We start from the raw sequence: 17,137 nt of genomic DNA on the forward strand, positions 1-17,137 counted from the left end.
TGTACCTCGGCCAAACTGTGCTCAATCAGGTTTCCAAGCATTTTCTCTGTTAGCACCAAAATATGGGACAACACTTCCTTTCACATTCAGTCTGCATCCTCTCTTGCTATTTTTCACACTCTACTAAAGGACCATTTTCTCTTTCTGTCTGCATCTTCTTGGGGACCCTTTTATAAATTGTCAATATTCCACATGCTTTGTACCGTATTTATCTGACTGATTTTTGTTGCAGTGCTTTGAAGAAAGTGCTTTATAAATAAAAATGAAAATACAAAATACAAATACAAAATTGCAATTGCATTCTTTTTTATTTGAATTAGAGTATACAGTATAGTAAAATAGTATTAGTGAATTATTGGTCTTTTTCAATTACATTCAGAGTACACCTAAAATAGGATTTGCTTAAATTAAAATTATTAATGAGGGTAGCATTAGAATTAAATTTGGGATAGAAATGTTTCATTAACCAGAATTTACTGGGCAAGGAAAAACAATGTAGACATATGATCACACAATCACGATGACTGGGGTTAGAGTGACACACATAACTGTGTACAAAATCATACTGGCTGGCTACAGGAAACATGTGTTTCCAGAAGGAACAGATCATAATAGTGACTGGCTTCAAAGTAACAGTCATGACTTGCATGGGAGCAGACAAAACAGTGGAAGGCTGTTTTACTGAGAGGGAAAAGAAACTACCCTTGAATGCAGGTTTATGGGACTGACTACATTGACCAAATACCACTGGCAGGAAGAGGAAATAACCAGGGCCTTTAAGAGCCATTGAAATGTCACTCAGAAATTAAATTTTCTGTTTGGCTCCTTTGAACCACTAAAGAGAGCCTCAAACTGAAGCTTGCAATTTGAGGTGGAATTTAACATTGAAAGTTTCAAGACTACTCAAATTGATTCAAGATGATCTAAGGCACAAGCACGTTTTTGAGGCGAGTAGTAGCAGGCCTTTCTGAATAGTGTAGGTTAGCTGTCTGCCTGACCCCTCTGCTTCCCTCCTTGCATCAGAAGGTTAGCATGCTTCCTGCAACCAATGCCTAAGGGTAGGCTCACAAAACAGATTTGCTTATATATTAAAGTTTCAAAGGTTGTAAGATATGGACGGGATAAAATGAGAGCTGCCCGAACATCAGACGCTCACAATCAAAAGAAGATAATGGCAATAACTTTCAGCCAAAAGAAAATATAATGAGAAAACAATTGCATCTATATAAAAAGCACTAACCTTTATGTCAAGTAATTATAAAGAGCCATGTATTTAATGGATCTCAAATGCAGTACCTAGAAATGTCCCATGAAGTTAGTTATACATGACAAATGCCCAAGTAAACATGCAATGCAGTTGCAGCAGATGCGTACTGGGAGCTTTAAAGGGACACAGTTGTGCTGCAACACTGAATCACCTCTGTGTGAACAGTGGTCGAAGTGGGCGGGAGCAGTTGGGAGCGGTGATCCTCTACGTTTTTATAATGTTTTACCGTTCATATACTTTTATTTTAGGAAGAACCCTTTCTGGAATGGTTTTGTTTTAAAAGAAAAGTGTAGGAAGAAGTTGAAAGGTGCACTTTCAGTGCACTGCACTGAACGTTCCCTTAAAAAGCAGGTGTATGTGTTTGGGGGTTTGGTTTGTGCAGGGGAGGAGGCACGGCGATGGATTTTCTGGGGCCCTGGGGCAGTCCAGTGGGGACCATAGTTCCACTACTTCTTTTCGTACATTTTGACCACTGCGTGTAAATGCGTAAATGGTGTTGTCTGGGTGACTTCAGGATGTGGAAACAGGAAACAGCAAGCAAATAGTTGCGCCTTGCGTTCACAGTCGTGTCGCTTCATTGTACGCCCTGGAAGGAGACAAAAATGGCGAGAATGTTAAAGTCACAAATGGAAGTTCCTGGCACAGTCAGTCACATGTGTGTTTGTCTAAACCCTACAAGATTTCAGTGTTTTGCGTTAAAAAAACACAAACAAGCCTCAAAAGGAAACAAGCAAAGGGAGACATTGCATGGGAAGTCCAGGTGGTGCTCATAGAGGATTAAAAGAAGTTACTGCGCGGTCTGTTGGTGTCCTTTATGCCTGCCCAGCGCATCATATCAACTTGACTGCGTCATGGTTTTGTGTGAGAAACTTTGATGTTATTTTGGATGTGTCCTGAATATAGAAGCCCCACCTAGCAAGCATGTCCTCACCTCTTCACATGCCTGCCAGGTTAACAAGCTGCTGTTGCACCACCGTGTGCTAGTCCTTCATTTTACAGCAAGGTACAATCTATGACAAGCAGCAATGCTTATACCTTATTTTCATAAAAGGCGTAATGTAATCACCCTCATACACTCTAAAACACACTGGCCCTCATTACGACCCTGGCGGAAATCGTGGCGCAATATGCACCATGGAGCACGGCGGAAAGCTGCCGATAGCGCCATGGGGGTTGGCGGATTTACCGCCCCATTCCGACCTTGGCGGGGCGGTAAATCCCCATTCCCCATTTTACCCTTCCCCATTCCCATTTTTGCCCCATAGGGTATAATGGGAGTGGGGAAGGCGTTAATTGCGCCACCGTAAAATACGGTGGCGTAATTAACAACAAGGTCCCGTAGCGCCATGGATTTCTCCGCCCGGAAAAACCAGGCGGAAAACGCTCCATGGCGCTACGGGAACTCGTAGTAGGGCGGACGGGTCCGCCGCGAATAACGCTGGCGTAAACCCACTCCGCCAGGGTCGTAATGAGGCCCACTGTCAGGATTAGAAACAATGCGCAGATCAAGGGGGATTAGAAAGATACACATTACGCAGGATTAGGAAACATGTATGTTATTAGGTGAGTTTTGAAATAATGACGTTCAGTAATTCCAATTGCTCCCAGGCCCACACATCCATGAGTGAGTCCGTTTTCTGGGCCAATATGGGCTACTTGGATGTCGCTTTAAGGGTTGTCAGGAGGAGGCTAAGGCTTGGAGGCGGAGCTACTGCTGACTTTGTTTACAGTATCTCTGGCTTTGCCTGGCTTCCGCCCACACCCAATTCACCCTCTGATCTGCCCCGCACACACCACCCTGGAGGATATAAACCGCCACTCTATCAGGTCTTTCTATCTTTTTGTCCAGAATCCAAATCACAATTTGCCTGCACGCCTGCTTTATTACCCAATATGTAACTACAACCTGTTTGCACTATTTTACCCAGGATGTAACCACATTTCTGTATGCACCTCCTATCAAAGATCATTTAGCTACATGTAACTGGTACCCTGTAACCCGCGCCTTGATGCCTCCGGGTTTTATGCGCGTTATAAATGAATAAATAAATATATAAATAAATGAACTGAGCAGCAGAAAGGGCTGCTCGAGTCAGTGAAAAGGCAGAGGATGTTAGTGGCTGTCAGTGGCATTGCTATCACCACCGCTAGCTGGACAGCAACATTGTGAACAGGAGAACAACAAGCTACTATCCCATAGCAAACAGGAACAGCATGGGCAGAAGCAGGGTCAACATCCCACACATGCACACATAAGAGCCACTGCCTAGGCAGCAGCACTGCAACACTCCTAAAAGTGTGTGCTTTCCTCACAAATGCAGCAAATACAGTTGCTACAGAGGCAGGTTCAACACAGGCTTCCCTCACAAATAGAACCGGTACTGGCACAGTGCAGGCACGGCCAGTGCAAGCTTTCCTCAAACCTGTTTTACATGGTCCAGGATAGTGACATCTTCCCTCAACAGCCATCTGGTAGAGCCAGGGTTGGGCTATGGGAAGCTTTCATCACATATAAGTGTAGCCTGTGCAGGATTACAGCAAGCTTCCCTAACAAACCAGTGTGTATAAAGCATGGGCGGGGCTAATGCAAGTTTTCCTCTCAAACAGGTACAGCATGGATAGGATGAGAGAAACCTTTGCTCACAAAGGTTTCAGCACGAGCATGCCAAATGTTCCTCACAATATAATACAGGTTGCGCATAGTCAATGCAAGCGTTCCTCAAGAACAGTTACAGGTACAGAAGGAATAGGCCAATGCATGTTTCCTTCACAAGTGCGTACAGGTAAAGCATGGGCAAGACTAATCAATGCACCCCTAATAGGTGGTTACTCATTATGTGTTCTTGAGGGCCACATAATGAGTAAGCATGCCCTAACACATGTGTACAAGGACAGCATGGATAGGGCCAGGCCACCTTTCCCTCACAAAAAAAGTACATGTACTGCATAGATGTGGCCAGTGCAAGATTCACTCATAACCAGGTACGGCTTGTGCAGGGTCACTGCACACTTTCCCTCACAAAATGTTACAGGGTGGAAATGGGTAGTGCATTCTTCCCTCATAAACAGGTAACACATTGCATGTCCAGTGAAAGTTCCTTAAAAGCTGCTATGCAGGTACTAGCATGCCATTCTGGGGTCAGTGCAGGTTTTCTTACAAATGTGCACAGTTTCTCATAATCGGGTACATGTATAGCACACACATGACCAGTGCAAGCTTACTTCATACTGCTACAAGTCCAGCATGTGCAATGCTAATCCAGGTTTTCCTCGTAAATGGGTACAGGTACCAGAAGAGAATGCTAGCACAAGCTTCTCTTATACAAGAGTATGGGTACTGCATACGTTTGCCAGCTCTATGCTAAACGTTTTTTTCTGAGTTAATGAACACACGCACAGATGGAGGTGTGAGGGATATGTCAAGGGGAAAGAAGGCACAATGAGAGAGGGTGTGCATAGATAAAGAAGGATTGCGATGAAGCAAAAACATTATGATAAAAGAGAAGTTCTGTGATGTAGGATACTGTAACACAGGATACGGACTGTGACGAGACAGGGGGACTGTGACAACGCCAGAGAAAAACTGTGATGAAGGAGAAGGACTATGATGAAGGACTGTGATGAAGTAGGTGGACATTGCCACAGGAAAAGGACTGTGATGAAGGAGCAGAAGAATGATGAAGAAGGACAATGATGAAGGACTGTGATGAATGAAGACGACTCTAGTGAAGGATAAGGACCAGTATGAATGAGAAGGATTTTGACACATGACTGTGATGAAGGAGAAGGAATGTGGCAAAGGAGAAATACCTTGAGGAAGAAAGAATATGGCAAAGGAGAAGGGCTATGATGAAGGACGGTGACAAAGGATAAGGTCTGTGATGAACGACTATGATGAAGGAAAATTACTGTGGCAAAGGAGGAGGATCGCATTGAAGGAGAAGGACTGTGAAGACAAAGAAGGTCTGTGACAATGGACTGTGCTGAAGGAGAAAGATTGTGTGCAAGGATTATGATGAAGGACTGTGAAGAAGAACTGTGAGGAAGCAGAACTGTACTTAAGGACAAGTGTGATGAAAGTCAAGGACTGTGATAAAGGATTATGATAAAGGAGAAAGACTTTTACGAATAAGGACTGTGATGAAGAATGACTTTGATGAGCAAGAGCTTTGATGAAGGAGAAGAACTATAACCCAGGAGAAGGACTGTGAAGAATGAGAAGGGCTGTAATTAAAGAGGACTATGATGAAGGAGACCATCTGGGATGATGCACTATGATGCAGAAGCACTATGACGAATAAGAAGAAATAGGGCCAATCTGTAAATGAAAGGATGGCTTGGATCTATTTGAAAATATGGGATGAGAGGCGGAGGGGGGACCATAGGGATCTGAGTGACAAAAGCATTCATCCAATCAGGGCATGCCTGACATGTCTTCTAAGAGTCAGTAACAAACCCGATTGGATAAATGCTCTGCAGGAAGGTCACAACAAACAGGCCTACCTTGTATCCTTCCACTAACTCAAAAACACCATAAACACAGTAATACTTTCCCAACTATCAGCCTAAACTAAAAATGGATACATGTCAAGCATGGGCAGAGCCAAGGTAAACTATCTTTACAGACACAATTGGCACTGCATGGACAAGGCCAGTGTAAGTTTAGTTGGCAAAGAACCGGCACAGCATGAGGGCTTGCTGCTGGGCATAGCCTAGGGGGAGGGGTGCCTCTGCTTTCACACAGTCCTCTCCCCCATCAACAGCTCTTACCAGTGCCGTAAGCTAACTGGGAAGACGGGTAGCCACAGAAGGCACACTGCCCAAACATGCCTGCTTTCTACACTCTTTCTCAACAATATCTCACTGCAGGTCTTACTTCTTGTGTGGGAGTGGACAGGCCAGGTGAGGAGTAAGATGGGTCGTTAATCACAGCTGTTGTGGGATTGTACACAAACACTCTTGATAACAGGCTTGCTCACTAAAAGGGGATGTGGCCCTTGCACAATATAGAAAGTCTACCCTCCCAAGTCTTCCCAAAATGCCAACCGGCCAATATCAAACTCTGATAGAGATAGGGCAAGACTACAGGTCAGTTCAGCTGTAGCATAGGAGGCCCTTTCGAGCAAATTCCAGGAGTGTGACATATATTCAATATCACCCACTCCTACCTTCAGTAGCCTTTTAGTTGGTGTGGCCCTGCTTTTAAGTGACCTCGCTTTCCTCAGGAAAGAACTTCTATCGAGCAATGACCTTTCAAAATGCTCAATTCGTTGAATGTATTTCACTGTAAGTTTCATGTTGGATCACACAGGCGTAGTAGGGCCCCCAGCACCTGCAGGGAGGGAGACCGCAAAGCTGGGTAAGGGCTAAAAGAGACCTCAGCCACAAGCTTCTTTTCCAAATTAATAGGCAAACAGAGAGACATTCTGTGGGTGCACCACAGAGGCAATTTCCTCCACACTGCACTACTCTCACTTGAATAAAGTAAATGTCCAAATCGGTAACATGTGAATCATATTTTGGAGACATTTCACTGCACATTGTAATGATGAAAATCAAGCCCACTGTGCATTGTGTGCTCAGAATAGTTGCATTCCTACATCATTATCACAGTTATTTGTGTTAAATATAAACATCTATGCTCATTTTTATATTCCCAAAATGCTCTTTTTTGGGAATTATTGTGCCTTTTGTTATACCCATAACATTTCTTATAGGAGATTTATTTACAGAATGAGGGAGATTTACTCATTCATTGAATGTTTTATATACTGAGTGAAGGAATGTTTTACTTACAAACAGCGCTTTGTTCACAAACGGAGACAGAGAAATGTATTTATGATATGCAGAAGAGATGCAAACATGGGCGCCAGAGATAATTTTGAGTAAGACAAAATACATTTTTGCAGTGTTTTATGGTTTTATTATTATTAAAGCAATATGACCCGAGCGGCAGAGGCATTACCGACTCAGCTGATGCCCCGGGGCCCATAGTTATAGGCCCGAGCAAAGCGAGGGCCTTAACGTAGGCCCCGGGGCATTGCCGTGAGGGACATATAGCTATTAGTACCCCGGCCTGCAATATCTGCATGAACGGGACACTAAAAGCATTTTTTTCAGTCCCGAAATGCGTTAAAAATAGAAAACGCCCACGTAAATTTCCGCCGGGAAAGGGAAAACGGAGACCGTTTTCGCTTTCCATGGCGGCCATCAGGAGCGGAAGCTCTGGGAACAAGTGGGGGACGATGGAAGCCTCCAGCCGTGTGGAGGCGCAGAGCGGGATGGCCCCGCTCCGAGTCTCAACACGGCTGGAGTCTGCCATCGTCCCCAACTGGGGACAAAGGAGCAAGAAGGTAAGTGGGGTGGGGAGGGCAGGGAGGAGGGAGTAAAGGGGAGGGAAAACAGAAAAAACCTTACCTGAGTCCCCGGGGCGCGGAGCGAAGGCAGCCTCTCAGCCGTGGGGAGGCTTGGATCAGGGATGGCCCCGCTCCGAGCTTACTCATTGGCTGAGGGACTGCCATGCCCCCCACCGTGGACAAGGAGGCTGGAATCCCAGCCGAGAATCGAGGGATTCTCGGCCAGGTAACGACCCGGGGAGAGCCAATCAGAATGCGTGTTGCATTCTGCTTGAATCTCGCCGGCTACTAATATTCTTTATTGAGCATGCACCATGCTTCGGGAAGCAACAGAACACTTTACAAGTCAGGGCAAATTACACAGGGAAGGAAGCAGATCGCAAAGAATCAATATGAGGGAGTGTGAGTTAATAATGTTAAACGGGGAAGTTGCGCAAATTGGCATCAAGTGATCTACAATTAACCAGGGGAGGAAACAGGTGGAGGGCGTGTGGACATATTCTTACGGGAAAAGTCATAGCTTGAGGCGGATGGTCTTCAGCTGTGTACTGAAATGTAACAGTGAGGGGGCACATCTATTGTTGACGGGGAGGAGGTCCAAAAGTCTGGAGTATAGACAGAGAAGGCCTGTCTTCTGATTATTTCCATCCTGCACTGGCATAGCTCAGGTCTGCACATGTTTATTTATCCATGTATGTATTAATAAAAAGAACAGGTAAACAAAACGCTTACAGAATTTTACCATTCATAACAGCAGAGGAAATGGGTCCTTTACAGTGGGGTTAGAGAATGTGAAGTGAAGAACAGATGTTGCAGGAGAAGGTGGAAACATAAACCAGGGAAGAGGATAGGACAGAATGACAAAGGAACAGAATGGTGGAGAAAGTGCTGAATTTAAAATGGAGGAGTGATAGAAAAGTGCTGTAGGGTTGGCCATAAAGGGTAAAGAGAGCGGAAACAGGGTGACGAAGACACGTATAGTGCTAGGAAACAGGTTCTTCAGAATGAAGGAGAGCTCTGAGGCTGGATTTAAATCGTGAAAGAGCTAGAGTAGTACATAGAGGGAGAGGAACAGCATTCCAGAGTAGGGGAGTTAGGAGAGGGAGAGAGCGGAAATGAGAAGGAGCAAAGGGGGCTCGAGTGGTGGCAAGGAAGTGAGCTGAGGAGGATCTTAGCTAACGAGGAGGAGAGTAGGGAGTGAGATGAGCAGACAGGTAGGTTGGGGCAAGTCCATGGATAGTTTTGAAGATGATGAGAAGTTTATAGTTAACCCTTTGTTTCATAGATAGCCAGCCAATTTTGAGACAGGTAGAGGAGGTAGAAGTAAAGCGAGAAAGCTTGAAAAGTGTGCAGACTGCAAAGTTGAGGACTTTGTCCAGAAGTGAAAAAGCATAGTTGGGAAGGCCATAGAGGAGACTGGCACAGTCGTCAGATCTATAAAGGACTAAGCAGGGGATTAGCTGTTTAACAGTATTGAAATCAAGAAGGTGACAGATTTTTCTGATATTGAGGAGGTTGAGTCTGGCTACAGTGGCAGATTTGGAGATGAAGTGCGAGAAGTTGTGTGATGGTTGAAGATGGCACCAAGGTTAAGAGTGGACGCAAGATAAGGAAGGTAGTCTGGAGAGATGAAGAGGAGGAGAGGAAGAGATAGCCTGTTCACTTGGGAAATAGAGAACTTTGGTCTTGGAGTTGAGCATGAGTGAGCAAGATGCCATCCATTAGTTGATGGCAGAGAGACAGCTTGACATTTTTGTCAATAGCTTGTCAGATAAGGAGTGAAATGAGAAGAAAATCTGAGTGTTTTTATCGAAGAGTTGATAGGAGAAGCCGTAGGAGGAGATCATGGTGTCAAGAGATGAATTATAGAGAGTGAAGAAAAATGGATCAAGGACAGACCTTTGGGCAACTCCAACAGTAATAGGTGGGGGGTGAGTGGTGATATAAGGCTGTTCCAGGACACCTGGAAGTGTCTGGGGGCAATGTATGAATCAGACAAAGCAAGGGCCTTTTCTCTGATGCCAAGGAGAGATAATGTAAAGAGAAGGTCAGAATGGTTGACAGTATCGAAGGCAGCATAGAGGTTGAGAAGAATTACAATCGAGGAAAGATGTGCATGCTGAGCGGAAGAGATGAACTTGCTGACACTGAGGAGAGATGTCTCGGTAGAATGCAGAGTTCAGAAGCGAGCCTGAAGCGCGTCCCGGAGGTTGTGAGTACCAAGGAAGTCAGTGAGTCGACTGAATACTACTCACTCTAGTATTTTGCAATAGTGTGGCAGAAGAGAGACTGGTTTCATAAGGGGAGGGATAACAGTAGCTGTATTTTAGGGTGAGAGATAAGTGGCATTGTATATAGAGGAGTTGAAAAGGGAAGTAAGATGTGGAGCACACTCGGAGCTATGTGCTTCACAATGTGCTGGTAAATTTGATTAACCAATAAAACAAAAACAAAACAAAAGAAATGCGCTGGTATATAGGGTCAGTGGGGCACAGGAAGGTTTAGCCTTGAGGAGTAGGGCAACAATCTCATCAGGGTTGGTGGGGGCAAAGAAAGACATAGGGGGTCATTACAACCCTGGCGTTAAGGGTTTAACGGCGCAGTAAAAGGTGTCGGCGCCGTTAAACCCTTAATGGCTGGTTATGAGGTCCCTTTGCGGGACCTGACCTTAACGGCTGGTTTTACCAGCCGTTAAAGTAGGGTGCCGCAAAGGGACAGCGGTGCTAATTACGGTACCGCAATTTGCGGTACCGTACTTAGCGCCTTCCCCAGTCCCATTGAGCCCTATGGGGCGAAAATGGGAATGAGGAAGGGCCATGGTGAAATGGGGAAATACCGCCCCGTCAACCTTGGAATGGGGCGATATTTCCCCATTCCACCATGGCGGACTCGTTACAACACCGGAACCAACCATGGTGCTAATAGCGCCATGGTTTAGCGCTGGGGTTGTAATGAGGGACATAGTTGCGGGAGAGGAGGGTAGGAGTGGTGGAGAAAAGTGAGCCGGCAGAAGGGATAGAAGATAATTAACGAGGATATTGTGCATGGTAGAGGTTTTAGAGGCAAAGTAGAAAGCAAGATCATTTGCAGAAAGAGTAGAGGGAATGGAGGTGGGTTTAGAAGGTGAGAGAATTGAGTTGAGAGATTTTTGGAGGAGCATAGGTTGGGAGAATCGAGACAAAATGAGAGAGAGATAGAATTCATGTTTGGCAGAGTCAAGAGTAGAGGGATAGTTCTTAAGAGCCGTGAGATAGTGTTGGAGATCAGAGGAGTGTCTTGACCTTTGCCAAGTGTGAAGCCTTTTCCACATTGATGTTTCATGGTGCGGATGAGAGGTGTAATCCAGGGTCGGATTTAGGAGTGGAGTATTTAGGAGTGAGTTTAGTAGGAGCCAAGTGAGAGAAAAAGGGAGCATAACGAGCAGTGTTAAACTTAGTGAAGGCTTCTTCAGTGGATGGAAAGGTGAGTTCAGCATTGTAGGAGAGAGAGTGATGTAAGTCAGAGAGGTTGTCAGGGAGTTTGGCGGCGGGAAACCTGCGCTTAGTAATAGTTGTGGTAGATAGATAGAGTGAGAAAGAAGCAGGAGTGGAGATCACAGCAATGATGATATTGTGATCAGAGGGAGAAGGTGCAGTGGAGATATTAGAGGCCATAGAGTTGAGAGAAGATGAGAATAAGCTCAAGGGAGTTTCCATAAGAATGGGTGGTGGAGAGGGGACTGATGAGAGTGAGTGGTTAATTAGAAGAGAGTTAAAGTTCATGGATGGAGCAGCAGATATTGAGGGGAGGTTGAAGTCACAATGAGATGGTTATTGGGAGGGAGAGAGTCAATTAGTTGGGAGATGTGTTCAAAGAAATGACCTACCGGACCAGGTGCCCGGTAGAGAGAGATACTATGTATGCCATACGGGGACAGTGATTGTGGAGATTGTGTATTTGAAAGAGTGACAATTAGCATGAGTTAGGGGAGTAGGAGCGATAGGAAGTTTGGAGGATGAGAACAGTCCAACACCACCACCCCTGCCAGTGGGGTGCGGAGAGTGATTGAAGGTGTATACAGCATCAGATCCAGGTTTCAGTAAGAGTAATGAGGTCAAGAGAAAGAGAATGAGAAAGGAAGAAGTCAAAGGTAAAGGAGGTTGTTTTGCAGACATGTTGTTAATTCCAACGAGCAATAGAAAGTGAGATGTAAAAGCATAGCCACGTTGAGTCTCATAAATAGAGAGGCGCTGGGGATAGATGCGAGAATAGGATTTGTAATTGAAGTTAGGGTTGGAGTAGGTTTTGTGACTAGAAAGAATAGTGAAGAGAGGTGGCTTCGAGGAGAAGAGAAGATATGGATGGGGAGAGAGTTGAGATAGTTCTGAGTGGAGGAGAGTGAAGAGCGAGGTAGGAGGGAAAGGAAGAGATAGCATGAAAAGTGCATGGCGAAGGCGTAGCTGAGTAGAAGCAATTAAGGGTACTTACAGGCCAATAGCAGAACACAGCAAAGCAAATGCTCACAGGCGAAGAAGCAAAGAGTCTTGTCAATGGACGCTCTTCACCCTTTTCTGCCCTTAACTGGGACGCCCCTGGCTGGACACCCCTTGGTTGTTCAGAATGAATGACACACACTCTTGTCACCTGATCACCTAGTGCATCAGTGGTTGATCACTATGATATTGGCCATGGTGTTTCTGGGATGAGACATTTCTTCCTGATTTGTGTTCCCAGAGGAGCATCTCGTAGCCTTCAGTTGGAGATGGGGCTGATGCAAGATGACCACAGGAAGTAATGTCACCAATCTAAGATGGCCACAGAAAGTGATGTAAACAATCCAAGATGGCCACTGGCCCATGTCCTTGCTTCTAATTTATTGTGTGAGTGATATTTGTGTGGGGAGGGTATTTGTGAGAGATGTGTGGGTGTGTGCAATGCATCATGTGTTTGTTGGAAGGGGATGCGTCATGAAAATTATTGATGGTGACAATTCTGGAGTGTAGGGTTTCTGCAACCTCATACAATTTGCTATATTGAGCATGTTGGAATAGATTGTGGCTATAGCTTCATACAATGTATTTCTAGTGACCATAATGGCATAGATAGTGGCTACAAAATCAATGTGCTTTACATTAGGAATGTTGGCGTGCATTTTTGGGCTCAGCTTCATGAAATGATTTACACTGGCAATACTTCAATTTATGATGGGTGCAGCTGCATGAAATATGACGTACAATGGCTATACTGGCATAGGTAGTGAACTCAAGAGTTGTAAAAATGTAGCGAAATGCACATTTGTACTTTTGGTGGCATGGTATCTACTAGATGTTTTCATCTATTGATCTAGAAAAGAAATTGTAAGATGAATGACTTTTAAACAAATTTTTCTAAAACCATATTCTGTAAAAGGCACCATTTCAATTGATATTTATTTTTTTAAACTCTATGGAGAAACTCCTCATTTCACCTACATTCCTCAGGGCTTTCTTGCTATGACTGATCACTTATGATAATCTGTGGAAGATGTTAATGCTCCCAGATATTCACCTGCCGAAACTGACCTTAAATTGTTTTTAATGCTAATGCCCCCTCAGGGGCTGCCTGACATCCTAGCACCAAAGGCTGCCTCCACTACTGATATGTCCATAATAACGTTACTGGATGCACGCAATGGTGAATGCAGCATTTGGATGCAGAGGCCAAGCACCACCCCTTTGTTTCGTTGGCAGGTGTGCGATATAAGATGGCATTCAAACCCTAACATCTGTCACTCAGCACCCCCTGCATCACAGAGCTGCTGCAGCATGATCATCGTAATCATTAGGCATGAGTGGTGACCTAGGCCGGACTGAAGTCTTTGGCTCAGATTATGCTTCTTTGATGAGCTTGAAGGGAGCCTTATCAAGGCTTGCATATCGGCACTCTCATTGTATGTTATGCCACTGTAAGACCAACTGTTTACGGTCACAGTTTAAACATAAAACATTGGCAGGTTGAGCTCTTGACATTGGACCTCAACATGCATGTATTCTCAGCTTTTTTGTTTTATTGGCTTTGTAAGATGCACTGGGTAATCATACACTGGCACAAACGAGCAGGCCAGGGGTTCTGCACTGCTTGGAAAGTCAGCACAAAAAATGTGCTAATCAATTTCCCAGGGTTTTATTGGGTTCCGGTAGAATAGGTGACACGGGAAAATCTCTCAAAAAATCTCTTGTAGGGACAACAACGAACATTTCATTAGAGAAATTGGATGGTTACCTGATTGGACAAAAAGGTATTTCATATTGATGCAGAGTTTATGCATAAAGCGAAAGAATGGTGGCACTGGTGTGGGAATCACCAGCATGTGTTTCCATTGAAGCGACTATCTGATTTTTCAAAACTACGTTTTAATTATCTGGAACTTCATAGCTATCTGATACAGTTTCCTTTGCATGATTGCAGTTTGGACAACATTTTGATTGGAATGAATAAGTTGCCTACATTAGGAGTATGTGGACCGTGGTATGGCAAACAAAGGCAAAACAGATACAGTAGAGTATGCAAAGCAAGGAACATGTATGAAAGCACTAGGCATGTATTGACAGTCTGCAAGTCCCTGGAAGAACTGTATGTGTTGTATCTGAGATATAATTACAACTAAACATGCTTGGGCTCGATGCCTTGCGCGTACTCAAACTTCATTAGTAATGGCTATAACTAATATGTGGCTGAAAATTGAAAAGATGTGAAAAGAAATTAGAATCTACCAATAAAGAGAGGACCTTTATTATTTGTGTGAAATATATGGAATCATTTTACAGAGTCACAGCAATCGTGCCTATCACCCTCTCCTGCCTACACGATGACAATTGCCATTACCTCGGCATACCTGGATATCAACTCAGAAAACTCCAACGGGTACAAAACATTGCAGCCACACTCCTCCTCACCCTTGGCCACATAGAGCAAATCACACCCACCCCCATTCTCCTGGTGTCGTCCACTGGCTCCCTGTCAACAAGCGACAATCCCCGTTCAAAGCCATGTGCATCATCCACCGTGCCCTCAACATGCCCAGAATACCGTCATCAGAAACTCATGCATTCCTAACCACAGAACAGGTTATCATGCCATGTTCTTTCGAGAGAGGGGCGCCTGCTACCTTTTTTGCATTTTTGTAAGGGATTTGGGGTTGGTCACCCTAAGTTACCCGAGGGAACCCGGATGTGGACCCCTTGCTCACTGTGCTTAGAGAGGCGCAGCTCCACCTCACTGATGAAGCCCAACAAGGCTGAAACACGTGTATGGGGTTGCTGTTGGTACTCTTGTTCAAAGGAGGTTTGCCTGGCATTTTCTTGCTGGACTGCCCTTGTGGGTGGGACAAAGACTGATATGCAAATGGTTATTCCTTCTTTGTCAAAAGTACAGTGAGCTAAAAGCGATGGCTGTGGACTCTCACAGTGGGTAAAAACCACAGAACAGGATATCATGCCGTGTTCTTTCGAGAGAGTGTGGCGCCTACTACCTTTTTTTGCAGTAACCGAATAGAAGCCTGCGATCAAGCACCACACTCCTCCATGTGATCCCTCTCTTCAAATTGACAAGAATAGGGAGATTCTCCTTCTCCGTCCAAACCCCCTCAATCTGGAACACAATTCCCCTTAACATCTTCTGCATAGATGATCACCTTTCCTTCCGAAGGGCCCGTGAGACCTGGCTTCCCACCACCCCTGCATTCTGACATACCCATGCCTCTCTTTGGGCTATTTAACCACCACACAGGAAGGCTGGGGCAGCAATCAACCCTCCATGAAACGTACTGAGCGATGGATAGAATACACTGCAGCAAAACACAGCCCAGAATCCACACCACTTCTGATCTACAAAACCAAGAAAGCAGCCAGGACACATGGGTACATATGACACTCCATGCTTATGGAAGATATCTGAAGGCACAGCCACCCTCCTGCATGCATATTTTAACATACACTGCTTAAGACACATCGCTCATCCCCTCTGCCATAAGAATGCAGCTTTCGCCCACAACAATAATGTGGTCTAGCCGTGAACAGAATGAGTCTGCTGTGCTCGCATACTGTGACGAATCAACTTCCAGGGCACCAGTGGTCCAGGGATGAATATCGGTTTCTAAACAATCAATCAGCCCCACGCCTCTAGTACACCAGAAGGGATCCAAACAGATTGGAAACACAAGCAAATTATGAACCTCCTTGTCCAATTTTGGTAACGTGGACGAAACGGCAGGTTTATCTCTGAAAGGTCGCGGATCGTTGGTTAGTTGCAATACAGAGAAAATACAACTGTTACACAAATGATAAAAGGGACTGTCCAGTCAGGGTTTTATACACATATCTACTTTACTATTATCACAACAGACAGTTTAGCACACTACAAAATACAACACACCCTGCAAAGGAATGCAGACAACAGACAGTTTCAAAGAAAAAGGGATGCACTCTGGATAGTAAAAGTAGGGTAGTCGGTATAGGAAATGATCGCAATAGTTCAAGGATACTTGCTTTTAACACAAAGGGAGCATTGGGCTGTAAGATGTCCCTAGGGGCCTTCGTAGAAGACCAGGGGACAGAACAACAATGTACCTTGTACTGTAGGACCGCTTGGTGCTAGACAGGGCTGAGTTAGTTGCAGGGAGATTTGCAGTTTCTGCAACAATGTTCAAGACGGTAGATAGCTACGACTATCAGGCGGCAGGCGGCACGGCGAGTGAAGCATGAGGGGCAGCTGCAGGCTGGCCTACACAGCAGTTCGGGTCAGAAATCATTGTCTCGGTGGGTGTCCGGTCATCATTTCGAATTCAAAAGGATCGAATGCAATACATTCGAATCAAAAGGACCGGAAAAAAAAAGGCCGAATGCCTTTTTTTAAATGTATTTTTTTTTTGGTTTTGGTATAGGTAAATTTAGGTAAATTTAGTAATGGGGGTTTTGGGAGGACCCACCCCCCAAAAAAGAAAGTGTTTTTTTCCGTCCTTTTGTTTCAAACGTATTGCATTTCGAAACTTTGTATTCGATTCTTTAACCCGCAACCGTCTCAGTGCTAGTTGACAGTTGTGAAATACTGGTCGAGGCTTCTTGGATGGCTTTAGTGACTGCAGCACAACAGCAGTCAGCGGTGCCGCCGGTTGCAGTTTGAAGGGCTTGACTGGCTTGAACATGTCCTTTAATGCAGACATCACTAGATGCTTGTCGATGCACATATGACTTCTTCACTGGGCTTGTGTTGTCATTTAAGGCAGCCGGCCCAAAGCTGAGGAGAGTGTTGCAGACAGCTGCCTTGTCCTGGGTTTGGTTCAGAGGCTCTCTGGCACTTCCAACCTAGGAGGCTTGCTGCGGACCATAGCAGAGCACGCTCTGTGGTGGCTAGCAACAGGTTCTGGAGCTGCTGGAGGGTCCTCTGGATTTGTTATCTCCCTCTGTTCCCTGGGAGATGTTTAGGGGAGGGATCTTGCTTCCCTCTTGGAGGTCCTGGCCTTCTTTAACTGGTGGAAGATGTAAGGCAGGCTGTACTT

General features: G+C 45.0%; 1 protein-coding gene across 2 annotated transcripts in view; it reads right to left on the bottom strand.

The window, feature by feature from the left end:
• Nucleotides 1-289: 289 nt before the first annotated feature.
• Nucleotides 290-17,137, bottom strand: part of LOC138451357 (FXYD domain-containing ion transport regulator 5-like) — a 446,204-nt gene continuing 429,356 nt past the window's right edge. For both annotated transcript variants that reach the window (XM_069604907.1, XM_069604906.1), the window contains one exon: nucleotides 290-1,853. In XM_069604907.1, coding sequence (XP_069461008.1) covers nucleotides 1,826-1,853 — 28 coding nt within the window. In that variant the 3' untranslated portion in view covers nucleotides 290-1,825. The remainder of the gene's footprint in view (nucleotides 1,854-17,137) is intronic.

This window comes from Ambystoma mexicanum, chromosome 1p, assembly GCF_040938575.1.
Source record: "Ambystoma mexicanum isolate Mex_15411 chromosome 1p, UKY_AmexF1_1, whole genome shotgun sequence".
Classification (NCBI taxonomy): Eukaryota; Metazoa; Chordata; class Amphibia; order Caudata; family Ambystomatidae; genus Ambystoma; species Ambystoma mexicanum.